Here is a 17,305-nt window from a genome sequence, read left to right on the forward strand (position 1 = left end):
TTGCATTTTTTTGAAGCAAAAAAAAAAAAGTCTGCCTGCTAAATGTGAGTGAGCGAATGAGTTACAAACCCCATCCAATTAAAAAAAATAATAATTCATGTTTATTAAAATACAGAAGCTGTAACAGGACTGATCACTCTTCACCTAATAAATATAAAATCACACACAGTCAGTCTATTTCACACAAATGGAGAAAAAAAATAGGTTGAGTAATGTCTCATCATTCACCAAAAATCATCATCAGGCTCATCATGGGAGAATGCAGCGATGCTACAGGATGAAGAGAAGAATCATTCAGAATCATCATACATGAAAGTCGTTTTGATGAAAATCACTGTAGTTTCCAAAATATGCTAAATAAATAAATAAATAAATAAGTATAATAAGTAATTGTTTTGTGATGGGATCAATTGGATCACACCATAATAATAATAATATGGTAAATCCTCTACAAGGAACAAAGAAAATGACTATTATCTGTATATTTTCTACCAAATTTCCATTTTACTGATTTAACTACTAAACAGAAATTGTGTATTAAAATGTAAAGATGTGTGTATCTGTAGAGAATGTTTTGGAGTTTAAACAGATGTGCACAAACCTTTTAACTTGGTGTGAAAAAAGTTATTCTGACACTGTATTCAGAATATCATGGTGTCTATGGTGTCCAAAAAGTGATGCAATTCAACACAATATAAAATAAACACAAAACACTACACTTCACACTCACTCTCACACACATTCTCACTCTCACTCAGTCTCTCACTCTCGCACTCACACTCACTCTCAATCTGTTACTCACTCAGTATCTCTCTCTCTATCTCTCTTTCACTAACTCACACATTTACTCTTGCACTCAGTCTCTCACTCTCTCTCACACTCACTTTATCCACACTCATTCTCACTCCCTCTCTCACAATCTCTCTCTCTCACACTCACTCTCTCTCACATTCACTCTCTCTCACACTCTCTCTCTCACACTCTCTCTCTCACACTCACTCTCTCTCACACTCTCTCACTCACTGTCTCACTCACTGTCTCACTCTCGCACTCACACTCACTCTCAATCTTTTACTCACTCAGTATCTCTCTCTCTTTCTCTTACTCTCACACATTTACAAGAGTATCACACTCCCTCTCACACATTCTCTCTCTCACACTCACTTTATCCACACTCATTTTCTCTCTCTCTCTCTCTCTCTCTCTCTCTCACAGCTCACCTGTCGTCTTTGCTCTCAGACAGAGCTGCCGCCTCCTGGCTCAGATTTACTGAATCATCTTTTAAAGAAATCTGAAAAACACAAATCACACAGCCGTCAGACCAAACACACAGTTTCTCTGACCCTATACACTGCAGACGTATATACGTGTGTATATGTGTGTGTGTATATATGTACCTGTTCTCTCTGCTCCTTCTCTTGGCCCTCCATCACCATCATCATGTATCTCTGGAGAGAATCTGTAGAACTCTGGTTCTGCAAAGCTGGAATATTCTGCTCCATCACTCCTCCTCTCTCACTCCCCTCTCCTCTCACTCCTCCTCTCTCACTCCCCTCTCCTCTCACTCCTCCCTCACTCACAGCCTGCTGCAGAGAGAGAAAAGAGAGGGAAAAAAAAGAGAAGAGACAGAAAGACAAACTGATCATCTAAAACAAATTCATCCAATTGTCTTTGGATGTAATTTAATCCTTAATGGTCCTTTAAATAATAATAAACACACACATTTACCAACTCCTGCTCCAGTTCTCTCATGTCTCGCTCCTCTTCCTCATCTCGCTCCTTTTGTCTCCTCTCTTGCTCCTCTTCCTCATCTCGCTCCTCTTCCTCTCTCTCCCTTTTTCTCTTCTCTTGCTCCTCTTCCTCTTTTCTCTCCCTTTGTCTCCTTTCTTGTTCCTCCTCCTCTTTGTCCTTCTGTCTTCTTTTTCGCTCCTCTTCCTCTTCTTGCTCCCTTCGTTTCCTCTCTTGTTCCTCCTCCTTTACTTTATCTCCATCACTGGCCAAGTTTGATGGAGTCACACCTGAGAAAAACAAAAATATTTACCTGCACTTTCAGTGACAATTCTCACTCAGGCAACTCATGAGAGGCCAAAATATTTATATTTTTTAAAAATCCAGGTTGATGTAGTGTCTGTGGTCTGATACTGATCTGTATGATGTTAATACTGATATATAATACGAGTTTTTCTCACTGACCGCTGGTGTTCTCTCTCCAGGGGCTGGGCAGGGGGCTGACCCTCTCTCTCTCGCTGGGCTGCAGGTTAGGAGACGTCACACGTCCATCCTGAAGCTGTGCTAAACTGCAGTGAAGATCTGCAGAGAGAACTGTATAAACACACACTTCCTCCATCAGCTCACCTGCACCTGATCAGGGCCATTCATACAACACAGCAGTTCTGAGAGGAAGAGATCTAAAGACTGAGCCTCACAACACTACCTTCAGAACACATACTTTAGAGCCTGTGTGACAGAGCGACTGTGTTGTAGAGAGAGTAACTTATAGTATGTGGTGTAGAGTGTTTGGACCAGAGCATGTGCCTCTGAGTGCTAGAACGTGTGCTGTATCAAATGTGTGGTAGAGCATCTCTGATAGTGTGTGTTATAGAGTGTGTCGTAGCGCTACACACGTATCTTATAGTATGGGCTATAGAGTGTGTGGTTGAGCAACTGTGAGGTAGAGCGATTTTGTGGTAGAGTGACTGTGTGTGCTTTAGAGTGTGTGATGTAAAACGTGTGGTAGAGTGACTGTGTGATAGGGCATGTTTCATACAGTACGTGCTGTAGAGCGACTGGGTGGTAGAGAGACTGTGTGGTAGAGCATCTATCTTATAGTATGGGCTATAGAGCTTGTGGTAGAGCAACTGTGTGGTAAAGCATCTATCATAGAGTACCTACTGTAGAGCAACTGTGTGGTAGAGCAACTGTGTGGTAGAGCGTGTATCATACAGTACGTGCTGTAGAGCGACTGGGTGGTAGAGAGACTGTGTGGTAGAGCATCTATCTTATAGTATGGGCTATAGAGCTTGTGGTAGAGCAACTGTGTGGTAGAGCACCTATCATAGAGTACCTACTGTAGAGCAACTGTGTGATAGGGCATGTTTCATACAGTACGTGCTGTAGAGCGACTGGGTGGTAGAGAGACTGTGTGGTAGAGCATCTATCTTATAGTATGGGCTATAGAGCTTGTGGTAGAGCAACTGTGTGGTAGAGCACCTATCATAGAGTACCTACTGTAGAGCAACTGTGTGGTAGAGCAACTGTGTGGTAGAGCAACTGTGTGGTAGAGCGTGTATCATACAGTACGTGCTGTAGAGCGACTGGGTGGTAGAGAGACTGTGTGGTAGAGCATCTATCTTATAGTATGGGCTATAGAGCTTGTGGTAGAGCAACTGTGTGGTAGAGCACCTATCATAGAGTACCTACTGTAGAGCAACTGTGTGGTAGAGCAACTATTATAGAGTACCTACTGTAGAGCAACTGTGTGGTAGAGCAACTGTGTGGTAGAGCGTGTATCATACAGTACGTGCTGTAGAGCAACTGTGTGGTAGAGCGACTGTGTGGTAGAGCATCTATCTTATAGTATGGGCTATAGAGCTTGTGGTAGAGCAACTGTGTGGTAGAGCACCTATCATAGAGTACCTACTGTAGAGCAACTGTGTGGTAGAGCAACTGTGTGGTAGAGCAACTGTGTGGTAGAGCGTGTATCATACAGTACGTGCTGTAGAGCAACTGTGTGGTAGAGCGACTGTGAAGTAGAGTGAGTGTGTGGTAGAGCATGTATCTTATATTCTGAGCAGTAGAGTGTGTGCTATAGTGGCTGTGTGCCATAGCAACTGTGTGGTAGAGCATCTATCTTATAGTATGGGCTACAGAGTGTGTGGTAGAGCAACTGTGTGGTAGAGCATTATCATACAGTACATGCTGTAGAGCTGTACCTGATACGGGCTGAGTCAGGTCCTGAATGCTGATTTTCTCAGGTTTGGGTGAAGACTCCTGGGATGAACTGGAGATGATCTCCTGCAGTTTTGGAGGACTGGAGGAAAAAAAAACAACAAGTCAACAAACAGCAGAGATCACATGATCACACTTCAGATCTGATTAAAGTGTGTGAAGCTAAAAACATTACAGGCATTACTAAAAACACCCAAACAGCCTTTTAAACAGAAAAGCACAGATTTTAACACTTTATAAAGGCAGGTTCAGTGAGATGGTCCACACAGATTAGGTGCTGCTGTGTACCTGCAGTGGTCCCGCGCTGTGCTCTTCATCTGGGGGCTGCTGGGTGGGGTGATGTGAGAGTATTCAGCAGCAGGAATCGGAGAGACGTCCCGCTCTGAGCTCAAACCTGTAAATGTTACTGCTGACCCGCCCACTCTGGAGGATTCCACATGCACTTCTATACACAGGACACAAAAACACTCAGCATAAAATTGCAAACTAAATCATTTATATTGTGGGGGTTCCAAAATTCTGCATAATTTTAGGATATAAAATTATCACAGTTTGGTGTGAAACACTTTTGTTCACAGAAAGAAAGGTTATAAATACACTGTCTGATGCCCAAGGTTTTTAAAATAATATTAAAATCACATTAAAATTAAAATGGTGGAGGGATACATGCTGCATGATATTGTGCAACATAAAATAGTCCCACAATTGTGTAGATTTACTTCTCTTTGCCCATAAATAGAAGGTTTTTATAGTAAATAAAATGAATATATTTATGTTGTAGTGATGGTGTGAAGAAATCTGGGTTTTGGAGCCCCACTGAATATTAGTTTTTTTTTATGTTTGGCAGAATATGGAAAAAGATCAAATAATTGGTACCAAACAATATTGAAATGTTTTTTTTTTGTTTGTAGTGTTTAAGTGTGTAAGTGTGTTTGTGTTTACCCTGGTCAGTGTGTGTCCTCTGTCCTCGTGTTTTGGAGGCGGAGACTGGAGTGGAGGACAGGCGTCTCGGTGGAGGAGAGCGTGCTCTAGGGGGCGCTCTCTCACTGGGTGATGTCGGTTCAGGGAAGTCTCTATGGTGCAGATCTCTTGCCGTGAACACCGGGCCCAGATTTGGTGCGTTCAGGTCGAAGGTCACTCTGTGCTGAGCCGCGGCGGTGGGCCGGATGTACGCGGTGGCGTTTCGTTCGAGCGGTGCCCGCACTGCCCTCTGCTGGTAGCTCCGGTACGCCTCCTCCAGCGTCTCCGCCTCCTTCTCCAGCTCTCGCATTCGTGCCAGGGCTTCGGCCACCGCCTCCGTTTCTGGCTCCAGGGAGCCGCTGCGGGGCCTCGGTACTCGCCTGCGTCCCCTGATGGTCGGCCCTGGGTCACACACATCCTCATCCTCATCATCATAACCCACAGTGGCCTTCAGCAGAGCGCCGTCCACATACACGTCAGGAGGCACCACTTTATCAGGGTTCAGATCGAGAACAGAGCGGTCGACCAGCGAGGGCTTCGGGTTCCTCAGCACCTCGTTCTCCAGAGCTGCGGTCCGATCACAGGACACCGCAGAACAGGAAACACAGAGGAAACAGGACAGGAAAGAAGAAAGGAAGAGGAAACGGAAGATTCAGTATTAAGGAAAGGCAAAAGAACCAGCCACCGAAAAAAGAAAAGAGATTTTTTGCAAGTGTTTATCTTGCAAATTGTCCTAGAAGACACTACGAGCACCAGAATCAGCACATACTGGATTTACCAAAGCATTCAGAACTAGCTGTACAGTAGGGTCTCCCTCGCATTTACTACTGATTGTTTCTTTAAAACTAATAAATATACCGTATTTCTTGCACTATAAGGTGCAAAAATCATCAGTACACCTTATAATCCTGTGTTCCTCATATATAAATTCTACCAGAAAGGTTGTAAGGAGCAGTAAAGCCACTCAGTTTAGTTCTCCAGCAGTATTAGCATTACCCGCTAAGCGCTAGCTCTTTCACCGTTCAGAGGTGAGTACAGTAGACTGTAGTCTGTGCGTTTACCATGCTAAAACAAGCTACGTTGGACGAACCGCTAGCTAATATTGCCCTAGTTTACCTTATAGTGTGAAAAATATGGTTTTACAGCATACAAAAAATACGTCAGCAAGTATCAGTTTAAAATATTGAGCATCAGCCAATGATGCAAAATCAATCATTGGATAATACCAATATGATAATGATCTCATCGTGCATCCCTATTCACACTTCCTAAACTTTCTAAAATTATCAGCATAAACTCTCAAACTTCTTAAAAGCATCATTTTAAAACTACTTAAGGCCCACAACCCCTCATAAAAGTAATACATTTACATCTGTAATGACATACCCTAAAATAAATCATTAATATTTCTGTAATTACAATAATTATATGTTAAATTTATGGATAGTTTATGGATAGGGCTCACCTATGAGAAGTATATAGAGGTATATAAAGTGTATTTATAGTTTCAGTTGTTTTACAACTCTAACTAGGCCAAAGTAATTGTAGAAAAACAGTATAAAATGAAAATACTACCTTCAGGTAAAGGTGGCCAATATGACACTGACCAACTGAACGTTTCATTACAGACAATTCATGCAATTCATCCTGTTTAATTAGATAAAGTGCAGCACATTTTGAATAATAAAAATCATTGTATTTAGTATAAGTATTTGAGTAGAGTATAGTAGTTTTTAAGAATCTGTCACCAGTTTTATATAAAGCTGCAGTCTTTGGTAAAACCAGCTGAGGAGAGAATCTGATTGGAGGAGAGAGGCTCTACAGGAGTGTATGTTACCCAGCTGAGTGAGTCGGAGCTGCTGCTTGATCTCTTCTGCGTTTGCCGACATCCACTTAGTCCTCTCCTCACACTCCAGAAACTGAGCCTTTAGCTGGGCACAGCGCTCCACCTGCACACACACACACAAGTGAAAGTTTAGTAATACATTTACCTCAGCAGTGCTACAATAATCATGAATTTACCTCGAAGGTGAAACTTAGTAATTCGTTTACCTTAGCAGTCTAATTTTAGTCATAAATTTACCTCAGCAGTGTTATTATAATCATGAATTTACCTCAGAAGTGACATTTTAGTAATACATTTACCTGAGAAGTGAAAATGTAATAATAAATTTACTTCAGCAGTAAACTTTTAGCAATACATTTACCTCACCAGTGAAAGTTTAGTAATACATTTACCTCAGCAGTGAAGTTTTAGTAAAGCATTTACATCAAAGTGAAATTTTAGTAATACATTTACCTCTGTAGTGCTATTATAATCATGAATTGACCTCAGAAGTGAAAAATTACTAATAAATTTAACTCAGCTGTAAAATTGTAGTAATACATTTACCTCAGCAGTAAAGTAATAGCAATACATTTACCTCAGCAGTGCTATTCTAATCATGAATTTTAGTAATACATTTACCTCTGTAGTGCTATTATAATCATGAATTGACCTCAGAAGTGAAAAATTACTAATAAATTTAACTCAGCTGTAAAATTTTAGTAATACATTTAACTCAGAAGTGAAACATTAGCAATTAATTTACCCCAGCAGTGCTATGCTAATCATGAATTTACTTCAGCAGTAAAAGTTTAGTAACACATTAACCTTAGCAGTCTAATTTTAGTAATTAATTTACCTCAGCAGTATTATTATAATCATGAATTTTAGTAATACATTTACTGGCAGTGCAATTTTAAAGATATATTTACCTCAGCAGGGTCTGACCCACCTAAAAATATTCTGAACCCTAAAAAGGAGTTTCACAGCTAAAATTGTAAAGTAAAACTTCACCAATGCTCACACTACAACATCACCATGCTTATATTTGACTCATACTCTGTTTTAGTTTGTTTATGATTATTATATTAATGGTTTTGTAGGTTGCAGGGATGTGCAGTTACTGCACTTGAGTGAAGTGTGTGACCTCCTGCGTGAGCTGGGATTGGAACACCTCCCTCTGGGTTTGGAACTCCTCCTGGTCCAGTCTGCGAGCCGTCTCCAGCCTCCGGACCTCAGCCTGCAGGACCAGCTGCTCGTGAGAGGGTGTACTCAGCTCTACACACACACACACACACACACACACACACACACACACAGATACCTGAGATCTTTATTCAGCTCAGTAAATTTGTCCTAAATGGAGCTTGAGTGTTCTTTGGCTGCAACAGAAGCTTCTTGGAGGAACTTTCTTGGCTCTTCTAACTCTCTCTGGTCAACTTCACTATATTTGGTAGCAAACAGTAAACACTAACAGCAAGTCCAGAGTAAAGTCTGAAACAGGCAGTAGTTTGTTGTGTTATATGATTTATACTATTTTTTGCTCAGTTCGAATTTGTCTATCTTGTCGGTTCACATTCACTGTAAATGTAAGTGATCTGTATCTGTGTGTAATGTGAACGAATCTGTTCCTGAAATGCCGTCTCACATGCTGCACATTGATACCTGTATAAACGCCTCCTTCTTCACCAACAACAAAAACCCCTCATATTAGAGAGAGGAGAGACTCGTAGCTTTATAAAGGGAAATGGATGAGTTAGCAGCTCATATGTGGAGCATCTTTTGCTGGAGTGGAGAGTAAACAGCTGCTCTGAAGTTCATGCTCAGCTCCAGGAGGTGAAAAAAAGGACAGGCGGTTTGCTTTTGCTGTTTTTTTTGCAGCTATAGCTGCACAGCTGCACCAAGACATAGAGTGTGGGTACGAGAGAGAAGCACGTAGCGCTAATGCTAATGCTAATGAGTAAAAGCATAAAAAAGACGCATAATTTCCGATGTGACCGTTCACATTCATGTCACATGTATGTTAATTGGATATGTATCTGATTTAGGACCACATATGAAAGTGACTCAAATCTGATTTGAAAAAAATCTGATTTGGCACGTTCACACAGCCATGAAAAAAACAGATCTGAGCCACATTGAGCAAAAACATCTGATTTGAGTGACTTCAGATAGGTAATGTGAACGTAGCCTTTAAAGAATGAGTATTTATTAAATATTTGAGTCTTAGACGTGACATAGATAAACCTGAAGAGCTACGATTCATAAGAGGGATTAATGTTGTCTAGGGGAGTTCGTGTAGGCCTTTGGGATGGAGCCTCCACAACCACACACACACACACACACACACACACACACACACACACACTCTCTCTGTCCCGCTGCCGAGCCTCTTTCAGCCTGTTCCCAGCAGGCACAGCGACTCGGCCAAAAGAGCCACATTCACAAGCCAAGCACATCCCAAGGGTCCTCCTCTAGCGCGTCCCCGTTTACCCTCCTCAGACCACTCTGCCTCACTGAAAGTTTAGTAGTAGATTTACCTCAGCAGTGCAATTTTAATAACAGATTAACCTTAGCAGTGCTTTTTTAATTATTAATTTAACTCAGCAGTGCAATTTCAGTAAACATATTACCTCAGCAGTGAAATTAGGGGTGTGTTTAAATTTAGATTTATATAAACCAAAGATCGATCCTAGAAATTAGCGTATTTTCACCGTTTATGCGTACAGTTTTAACATCTCACGTTTTATCTCATGAGACCATCCTTTTTTTGAGCACTGTCCTCTGACTGGGGTGATCAGTGAAGCTGGGGCACGAGCGACGGTGCCCATGAGTCGCACTGAGGGGGAGTTTTCTGTAAAAATGTAGATAATTTTCTTCTGTATTTCCACTCACTGCTGCCTGTGTTTATCAAACTAGTACATTTAACACTGTTTTAAGTTGTTTTTCAGTGTTGTTTTTGCCTGTACTTGTAACTGCATGATGACTGAATGATATCTGGTACCCGTGTGTAGAGTTCCTGACCTTGGCGGAGTTTCTGGTTCTCCTGCTGTTTCTTCTCCAGTTGTTCCTTCAGCAGATGAACCTCAGCCTGCAGCTCCAGGCGCTCGCTCCGTATAGCCGTGTAATCACTCATCCCATCCAGACGCTCTCGCAGAAGAGCATTCTGACGGGTTAGTGCGCCCCCTTGTGCTCGCAACGACTCCATCTCCACCTGCAAAACAAAGACTACATTACCCAGATATCCCCCAGACCACCCTCACCAAGCAGAAAACCTCAGACTCAGTTTGTCTCACCCTATAGGCCTGGAAAACTAATAATTAAAAACTAATACTGTGATATACTGATATTTAATACACCCCTATAGGCATACCATGTGATTATAGGTGACAGAATGAAGAAAGTGTGAGTGGTCTATTAAGTATCTGTGTATGGTGGGACATGCTGTACCTGCACACGCTTCAGTTCACGCAACGCTCGTTCGTGTTCCTCCATCTTTGTGTCAAGGATGGTGGCTTCTTTATGGAGCCTCGCGGTCTCCTCTGAAGGAAAGAGAAAGAGAGAAAGAAAGATCATTATGTTGCCAAACATTGAAATTTAAATCATTAATCAAAAATTCTCCTCACACCTTTATTTCTCCTTTCATTTTCGATAAATGCTTCGTTCCTCCTGGCGTAGTCCTCCTTAAACTCCAACTGGACTCTGAAATAACAAAGCATCCACTTAATGGGTGGAGCTTAACTGCTGTAGGCGGAATGTGGGTGGGGCTAAATAGCAGTAGACTGAATATGGGTGGAGCTAAATTGCTGTAGGGGGGCTAAATTGCTGTAGGCTGAATGGGTGGGGTTATAAACTGCTGTAGACTGAATGTGGGTGGAGCTAAACTGCTGTAGGCTGGATGTGGGAGGGGCTAAATAGCAGTAGACTGAATATGGGTGGAGCTAAACTGCTGTAGGGGGGCTAAATTGCTGTAGGCTGAATGGGTGGGGTTATAAACTGCTGTAGACTGAATGTGGGTGGAGCTAAACTGCTGTAGGCTGAATGTCGGTGGGGCTAAACTGCTGTAGGCTGAATGTGGGTGGGGTTAAACTGCTGTAGGCTGAATGTCGGTGGGGCTAAACTGCTAAAATGCTGTTGGTTTTTGTGCAGTTTAGTTTCTGGGATTGAAGATACAACAAAACACTTTGTAACATAAACAGTGTTTATCTCTACTGCACTGTTTATTTATTTATAATCTAATAAATAAAACATGTTATTTAAAAAGAGAAGCCAAAACTTGCTGAAAACTGTGGATCTCCACAGATCCAGCATCACAAACAGCATGTAAGCATTTTCAGGCTTTTCCTCTCTGTATTATTTATTAGAGAGGCTTCAGCAGGAGGACTCATCAGAATTAAAACCTACATTTCATCAGAGCTTTAATACAGAGTTAGAAAACAGCGCCATCTGCTGAACGGATAAGAAACAGAACAAACAGAATGACCTGATACAACTTTAACGCAAAACTCAGGAACTTAGGAAAACCTGGTACTGGTGTTGGATGATGTTGGATCATTGCTGTGAAAAGGATTTGATTGAATTTAGCAATCTGAAAACCCTGAAGAGAGCACTTCAGTTTCTAAATCCATTTCTCTGATTTGGCTATTTTTACTGTTTGAGACTTTTCTGACCTTCCTGGAGTTGCTACAAGAAGCTGAAAAATTTGTTTACAATGATTTTTCCCGCTTTACTTTCACAAATTAAGTGCATTTATAAAAATACACAGTAAAAAGGGTTCTTCACATGTTCTGCAGTAAAGTTTGTGGTTCTACACAAAACATTACAAAAGAAAACAGAGCATCTCACTTCTTGAGCTCGTTATTGAGCTTTTGGTCATATGTGTCCTCCTGGGTCTTTACAGAGAGCTCCCTCCGCCTCAGGAGCTCCTCCGTGCTCTTCACTTTCTCCTCATGAAGTTTACAGGTCCTACAGAAGAGATACAGAACATCAAATACTGCAAAGACAAAATCAGTAAAAGGACCAAAATTATGATTTTATGATGAGACCACTAGAATAGAACCAGTATTGTGTGTACCTATAAGCGTGTGTACATATAAAAGTCTCGTAAAATCCATTGATGAAACCTATTAATGTAGCAGTTATTTAACTTGTATTGTTCTATTCAGACCCCACTGAATGTCCTGAAGAACTCCCCACTCTTTTTAATAGTGTACTCACTTCTCAAAGGCCTCTGTTCTGAGCCTCAGTTCAGCCTCTCTGTTGCGGACGGTCTCGATTTCCTTCAGCAGAGCCTGACGCTGAGCATACACCTCCTTCTCCTCTATCTGAACACAACACAACACAACTCCTAAACACCTAAAGAACCAGGCTGGGACATTTTTACACTGAACTTGTTTTGTGTGGCTCTAATACGCTTTTTTGTTTAATTCAGTTTGTTTTGATGAGTGTAAACACTCCACCTGTATTCAGGCATGCATGCACCTTACTGTGCTTCATTGTGGACTGTGCTTTAGTTCCAATTAAATCCTGGTTTTGTTGGCTATTTGTGTAAACACCAAACAAGGAAACTCAGTGTCAAGAGTGTATATTTCTCAGTGCAGTCGTAGCAGTACTAACTATATAATATGCCTATTTAACATTATGAAGGTCGAATTGTGTTTGTGTATGTTTTGTGCCATATCAGCAACATATTGGCTATTTTATGGCATTGATAATGTTTGTGACTTAAGCATCAACGATTTAAATCAATATATATCAATATACATATTAAGGACTTCCAGAAAATGAAGTATTTTAGCTGCTGGAATCCTTTCAAACAGTTCTTTCTTTTATACTTGAATCCATATAAAAGTTGTTTCTAGTGGTTAAAAGTACAAAGCAGTCTACTATGATGTGTTTAATAGTTTAAAGAGTATCACAGAATTGGCAGGCTGGACTCTGTTCACCAATCAGGAGGTGGGGGTGGGTTAGAGCAGTATGTCCAATTCGGCACCTAGTCATGATTGTCTGATCTTGTCTTTTAAGGAAGTCCATATCGCATTTAATATTAGTGATGGGGGATATTTAATACAGTTTATTTTGCGGATTCTCCAATGATGGTGCCCCATCCAATACATCTGTGATAAAGGAGTGATGATCAATATCAATATGAGCAATATCAAAATCAAAATCTGGTACAATGTCTTCCCTGAACTGTACAAACAGTTAATACAACAAACGCAGGATGAAGTACTGAACTTTATAGCCTTAATTTCAGAAGAACAATGTTTGAATGTACAGGTTTCTCAAGACTTTTGTGCATATGGTGTATAAGAGTTTGATACCTCCTGCTGTTTCTGCAGACGCTCTATAGCATTCTTCTCTCGGCTCATCAGCGCTTCAGCCTTCAGCTCGTAGTTCTTCTCCAGGCGATGTCTGATCTCAGAGACTTCTCTCCGACTCCTCTCCTGTTCCTCCATCCGCACCCGGGACACCTCCACCTCCTGGAAGTGCTGCAACTGGAGAACCAACCACACCACACCACACCACACCACACTCATGAGGAGAGCTGCTACTGTAGCTGTACTACACTACATTACATTAGGCGCAATAGTCACATTGTTGGACGTGCGATGTCACCCAAGTCAATAAAAACTAATTCTTGACACGAGAATTAGATACACAATGTTCTGAGTGAGAAAAAAGGGCGAGGGGGAGCGTGAGGGGGAGGGGCAGATATTTCCAGTTACAGCTGAATTTACGTTTTTAATCCCAGAAAAACAAACGCTCTTATTTACCTTTTAAAAAAGGTAATTTAAATGCTTGATTATTGTTGTTTTGCTGTTTTCCTCAGGTTTTGAGTGCTTAGCTGACTCTAAAACTCTGACTCGGCTCTCAATCTGGATCTCTGTTGTGAGACAGCGCGTTGGTGGGGCGGGGCTGGTGCTGTCACAGGTCCTGCATTGTGTAATATTGCCATATATTGCAGAAAACAAAAACGAATGCGATGTAATTTTATTCCAATATCGTGCAGCCCTACATTACAGTGTACGGTTACTGCAGGGTACTACAGGGTACGGGATGGATACTAAGCTGTTCCAAGTGGTTGCTATGCCGTTGCTTAACCAAGCAACTGCCCATCAACCACACAGTAACCAGCACCTGGTGACGGATGAATGCAGTACCTTTGCTTTAAGCTCCGCCCGCGCCTGCTCCTCCATCTCCTTCCTGAACTCAGCGAGCTTCGCTTCCACCGATGCCCAGCGGTTCCCCTTCTGCCTCAGAACTTCATACTCCTCATCGACCACCTGCAGCTTCTCCACTTTACCATAAAACACACACACACAGTGTTTTTACACACACACTCTCTATTCACTGCCTAAAGCAGGGCTTCTCCCACCAGGCTTACAATGCTAGAGATAGACGCAAAGAAATCTACTGTGTGTAAATAGTGTTTTTAACAATAAGCTACCTATGCTATGCCCCCATCACTAGCATTTAAGTGTGCTGTATTTTGGAATGCTGGATGTGAATGGAGGTGGGCTGTGCAACAAAAGTTCATACTCATTATTATGTTTCACTACAACAAATGTCCATTTCACACCGGATTTCTCCTTTAATTTTATTATCATGCTTGGTAGCAGTTCATTTCAGTTTTCCAGCTGAAAGATATGAGCTCTACAGGACTAGGATAGTAACGATAGATGACATATATTTATACTTGTGCCACTACGTTGAAATTAAGTCACAATAATTTGATTTAACGAGCAAGAATGAATAGCTATGATAGAGGAGCAGATTTCAAAATGAATTATGTGAAAATGCATGATTATTACAGAGATATTTCCAGTTCAGCAACAGCTGGAACTCATGCATTTCCAAGGAGTTCATTTTCCAATATATTCCTCCCCTTTGCTGTTTGACTTTGTGATCTAATTTAAAGATGGTGGGAATCCCAGTCAAATGTTTCTACAGCCAGTTCAGACAGAAACAAGACATGGGTCAGGTTTAGGGTCTCAGGAGGTTAATCCAGTGGTAGTAAACAGAATAAAATGACCGTACCGAGTGACTGTGTGGAGTCGGGTGGTGTTGAGGAGGTCTGAGTATCAGCATCTCTGAGCTGCAGGTGAGCGCGGTGTGCAATCAACTCAGAGAGAAGATTCATCAACAGACCTGCAGAGAAAAAAAATCTTTATTATTCATTTACTTCATAAAACACAGATTAAAGAGTACTGAGCTGAGAAATCTCCAAATTCACAATAATTCAGATATTATTCTTCAGGAACTGATTCAGTTCTTGATTCAATTATTTTTAAAACATTTCAAAAATCACAGTGAATTTGTTTACATTAACTATTAATACAGTAGTATAATACAAACGACATTTAACTCAAATATAAAAAATATATATTTGTTAATATTTGAGCTACCATGTCTGAAAACAGAATAAAAAAAGCTTAATTCAAACCAAAAATTAAAATGTATTTAAAAAATGTCCGGAGGTAGACTCCACTCACCTTTCTGTCCACTCTGGACATTTGACACCTGTGCAAAAAAAAAAAAAAAAAATTACATATATTAGATGAATTAAACATATAATCTTAAGCCATTACATTACAGGTTGCCAAATGATAAAGTTGTGATTACCACAGACGTGTAGAGAGGTGATTGTGGACTGATCTTTAAAAGCTGAAGAAGATCTCTTGTTGAAAACACCTACAAATAAAATGTAAAAATGTTTTGGCGTGCACTGATACTATAACAGTGTTTTAAATGTAGGTATTGTGATATACTAATACACTAACACAGGGTTACAGTGTCTCATCAGGGTTAAACAGAAACTGGTCTGACCTTGTCTTTGCTCAGTCCGCACTCTGGGTAGAACACAGACAGCGTGTATTCATATCCACACCTGTGCAGGTGATCGATGACCAGACTGTTGGATGCCAGAACTGAGACTGAATCCCCTTTAGCTGAGAGCCCCCGAGGAACCGGTTCACCCGGACTCTGCAGCTCCTGGATCAGCTGGTTCCGAAGCTGAGTCTGAATCAAAAAGAGAAACAGGTGAAATCAGAAAATCGGATTTTTGCAGAACCATCAGATAACCACCGTAAAAGTGCAAAATAAACTGTTTCTGTGATTTTAATCAGTTTAGAGCAGTTTAGTCCCACCTATTCAGCCTGCCACAGTTCATTTCCACCCATCCAACCCACAGCAATTTACAAGAAATGTTTCCAGATAGACTGTTTTCTCAATGAGGCACAATACAAATCTTATTTAAACAGATGTTCCAGCAGGAACCGAATTAAAATGTCAGCTACTAATACAAACTTGAGTGGATTATTCTGGAGTAATGGGATACCAAACTTAGGAAAAATCTATATTCAGTTGTTAAAAACATAAAACAGATTTGATCACTTGCGTGCTGTCCTCTGTATATATTTCCACATCAGATATTCAGCCTGACTTTAATGCACTTGTCTAAACCCAAAAACAAGCTCGATTTCTCTCACTGAACACATAAAAAAGAACAGAACTGAACTGAAAAAAAGAACAAACATACACTTTTTTGTAAAAAAAAAAATTAAGTGATGGTGATCTTTAACAAAAGTATAGTTTTGTGTAAAAAGTTCGTGTAAAGCTGATAGTGCTGCTAGTTTTTTTAAACACTGTTAATGTAGCACATATTAAAAACCTTTTTTTCATAAACATTAAATATTTATATAATTATGTGCTCAATATTTATAAGTATTTTATGTAATGTTTAAATTACTGTTCTTTGTTAAGTTAAAGCTAAAAAGTCTTTAAAGTTATCACTGTATTGTGAGAATAGTAACGTTAAATGTAGCTAGATTATCACAGTGTACAGTGGTGCTGTTTAGTGAATATTAGTGATATTAGTGTTTAAAGTTTAAAACCTTTAAAGTGTCCAGAAGTCCTTTGTTTTTGAAGGTCTGGTAAAGCCTCTTCCTGAGCTCCTCTGGAGAAAGACCCTCTTCATTCACTGCAGACATTTTTAACTGATTTATCTATTAAATTTACTTTAAACCAGAACTTTAAACCCTAAAAACTTAAACTCCACTTAAAAACAGCTGGTGAACACATTTTAGGTAGATTCTGGATTTTAAGAACCCCCAAAGAAGCTAAAAATAACGATTAAAACAACCGAATATCACTGAAAACAAACACAAATCCAGTAACTGTTTAACTACGGTCACTACAGCTGCTATGTTTGGATACCGCTGGGTCCATCTCAATCCGACTCATGTTCCCTACGCCCTAAACTACATGTGTATTACAAAGGTCCTTCTATGAGTTTGCTCACTATTTAGCTAACCTACTACACAGTATTTATTATATAGTAAACCATGGTTAAAAATACTATACTTCTGTGTCAGTTACATAAATAACTTACTTTATTACCGTAGTGCTAATATATGCTACTATGCCGAGTTCACTAACTACGTAGGGAACGAGGACTACATTTGAGACGCCCCCATTGCAACCGTATCCAACGCAAGACGCCACACAGTTTTGCTTCCGAGTTCACGTGTCTTTTTTTGTTGTTTCTTTGAAGAAATAATTAATTAAAAT

General features: G+C 40.4%; 1 protein-coding gene across 8 annotated transcripts; it reads right to left on the reverse strand.

The window, feature by feature from the left end:
• Window positions 1-80: 80 nt before the first annotated feature.
• ofd1 (OFD1 centriole and centriolar satellite protein) lies at window positions 81-16,909 on the reverse strand. 8 transcript variants are annotated; one of them, XM_049485271.1, is made up of 23 exons: window positions 16,630-16,907; window positions 15,563-15,754; window positions 15,359-15,427; window positions 15,229-15,256; window positions 14,774-14,884; window positions 13,897-14,033; window positions 13,057-13,230; window positions 11,951-12,057; window positions 11,579-11,698; window positions 10,362-10,435; window positions 10,184-10,275; window positions 9,758-9,947; window positions 7,881-8,011; window positions 6,746-6,857; window positions 4,891-5,475; window positions 4,237-4,393; window positions 3,933-4,030; window positions 2,194-2,322; window positions 1,729-2,018; window positions 1,532-1,586; window positions 1,398-1,501; window positions 1,221-1,291; window positions 81-270 (listed from the first exon to the last, which is right to left on the reverse strand). In XM_049485271.1, exons 1-23 carry the CDS (start codon window positions 16,723-16,725, stop codon window positions 225-227), a joined length of 3,168 nt encoding a protein of 1,055 aa, XP_049341228.1. In that variant the 5' UTR covers window positions 16,726-16,907; the 3' UTR covers window positions 81-224. The 8 variants fall into 8 exon arrangements, with proteins under 8 accessions (XP_049341228.1, XP_049341227.1, XP_049341226.1 ...); XM_049485270.1 differs by having other exon boundaries at window positions 1,532-1,583; window positions 1,723-2,018; XM_049485269.1 differs by having other exon boundaries at window positions 1,723-2,018.
• Window positions 16,910-17,305: the final 396 nt, after the last annotated feature.

This window comes from Astyanax mexicanus, chromosome 11 (assembly GCF_023375975.1).
Source record: "Astyanax mexicanus isolate ESR-SI-001 chromosome 11, AstMex3_surface, whole genome shotgun sequence".
Lineage (NCBI taxonomy): Eukaryota > Metazoa > Chordata > Actinopteri > Characiformes > Acestrorhamphidae > Astyanax > Astyanax mexicanus.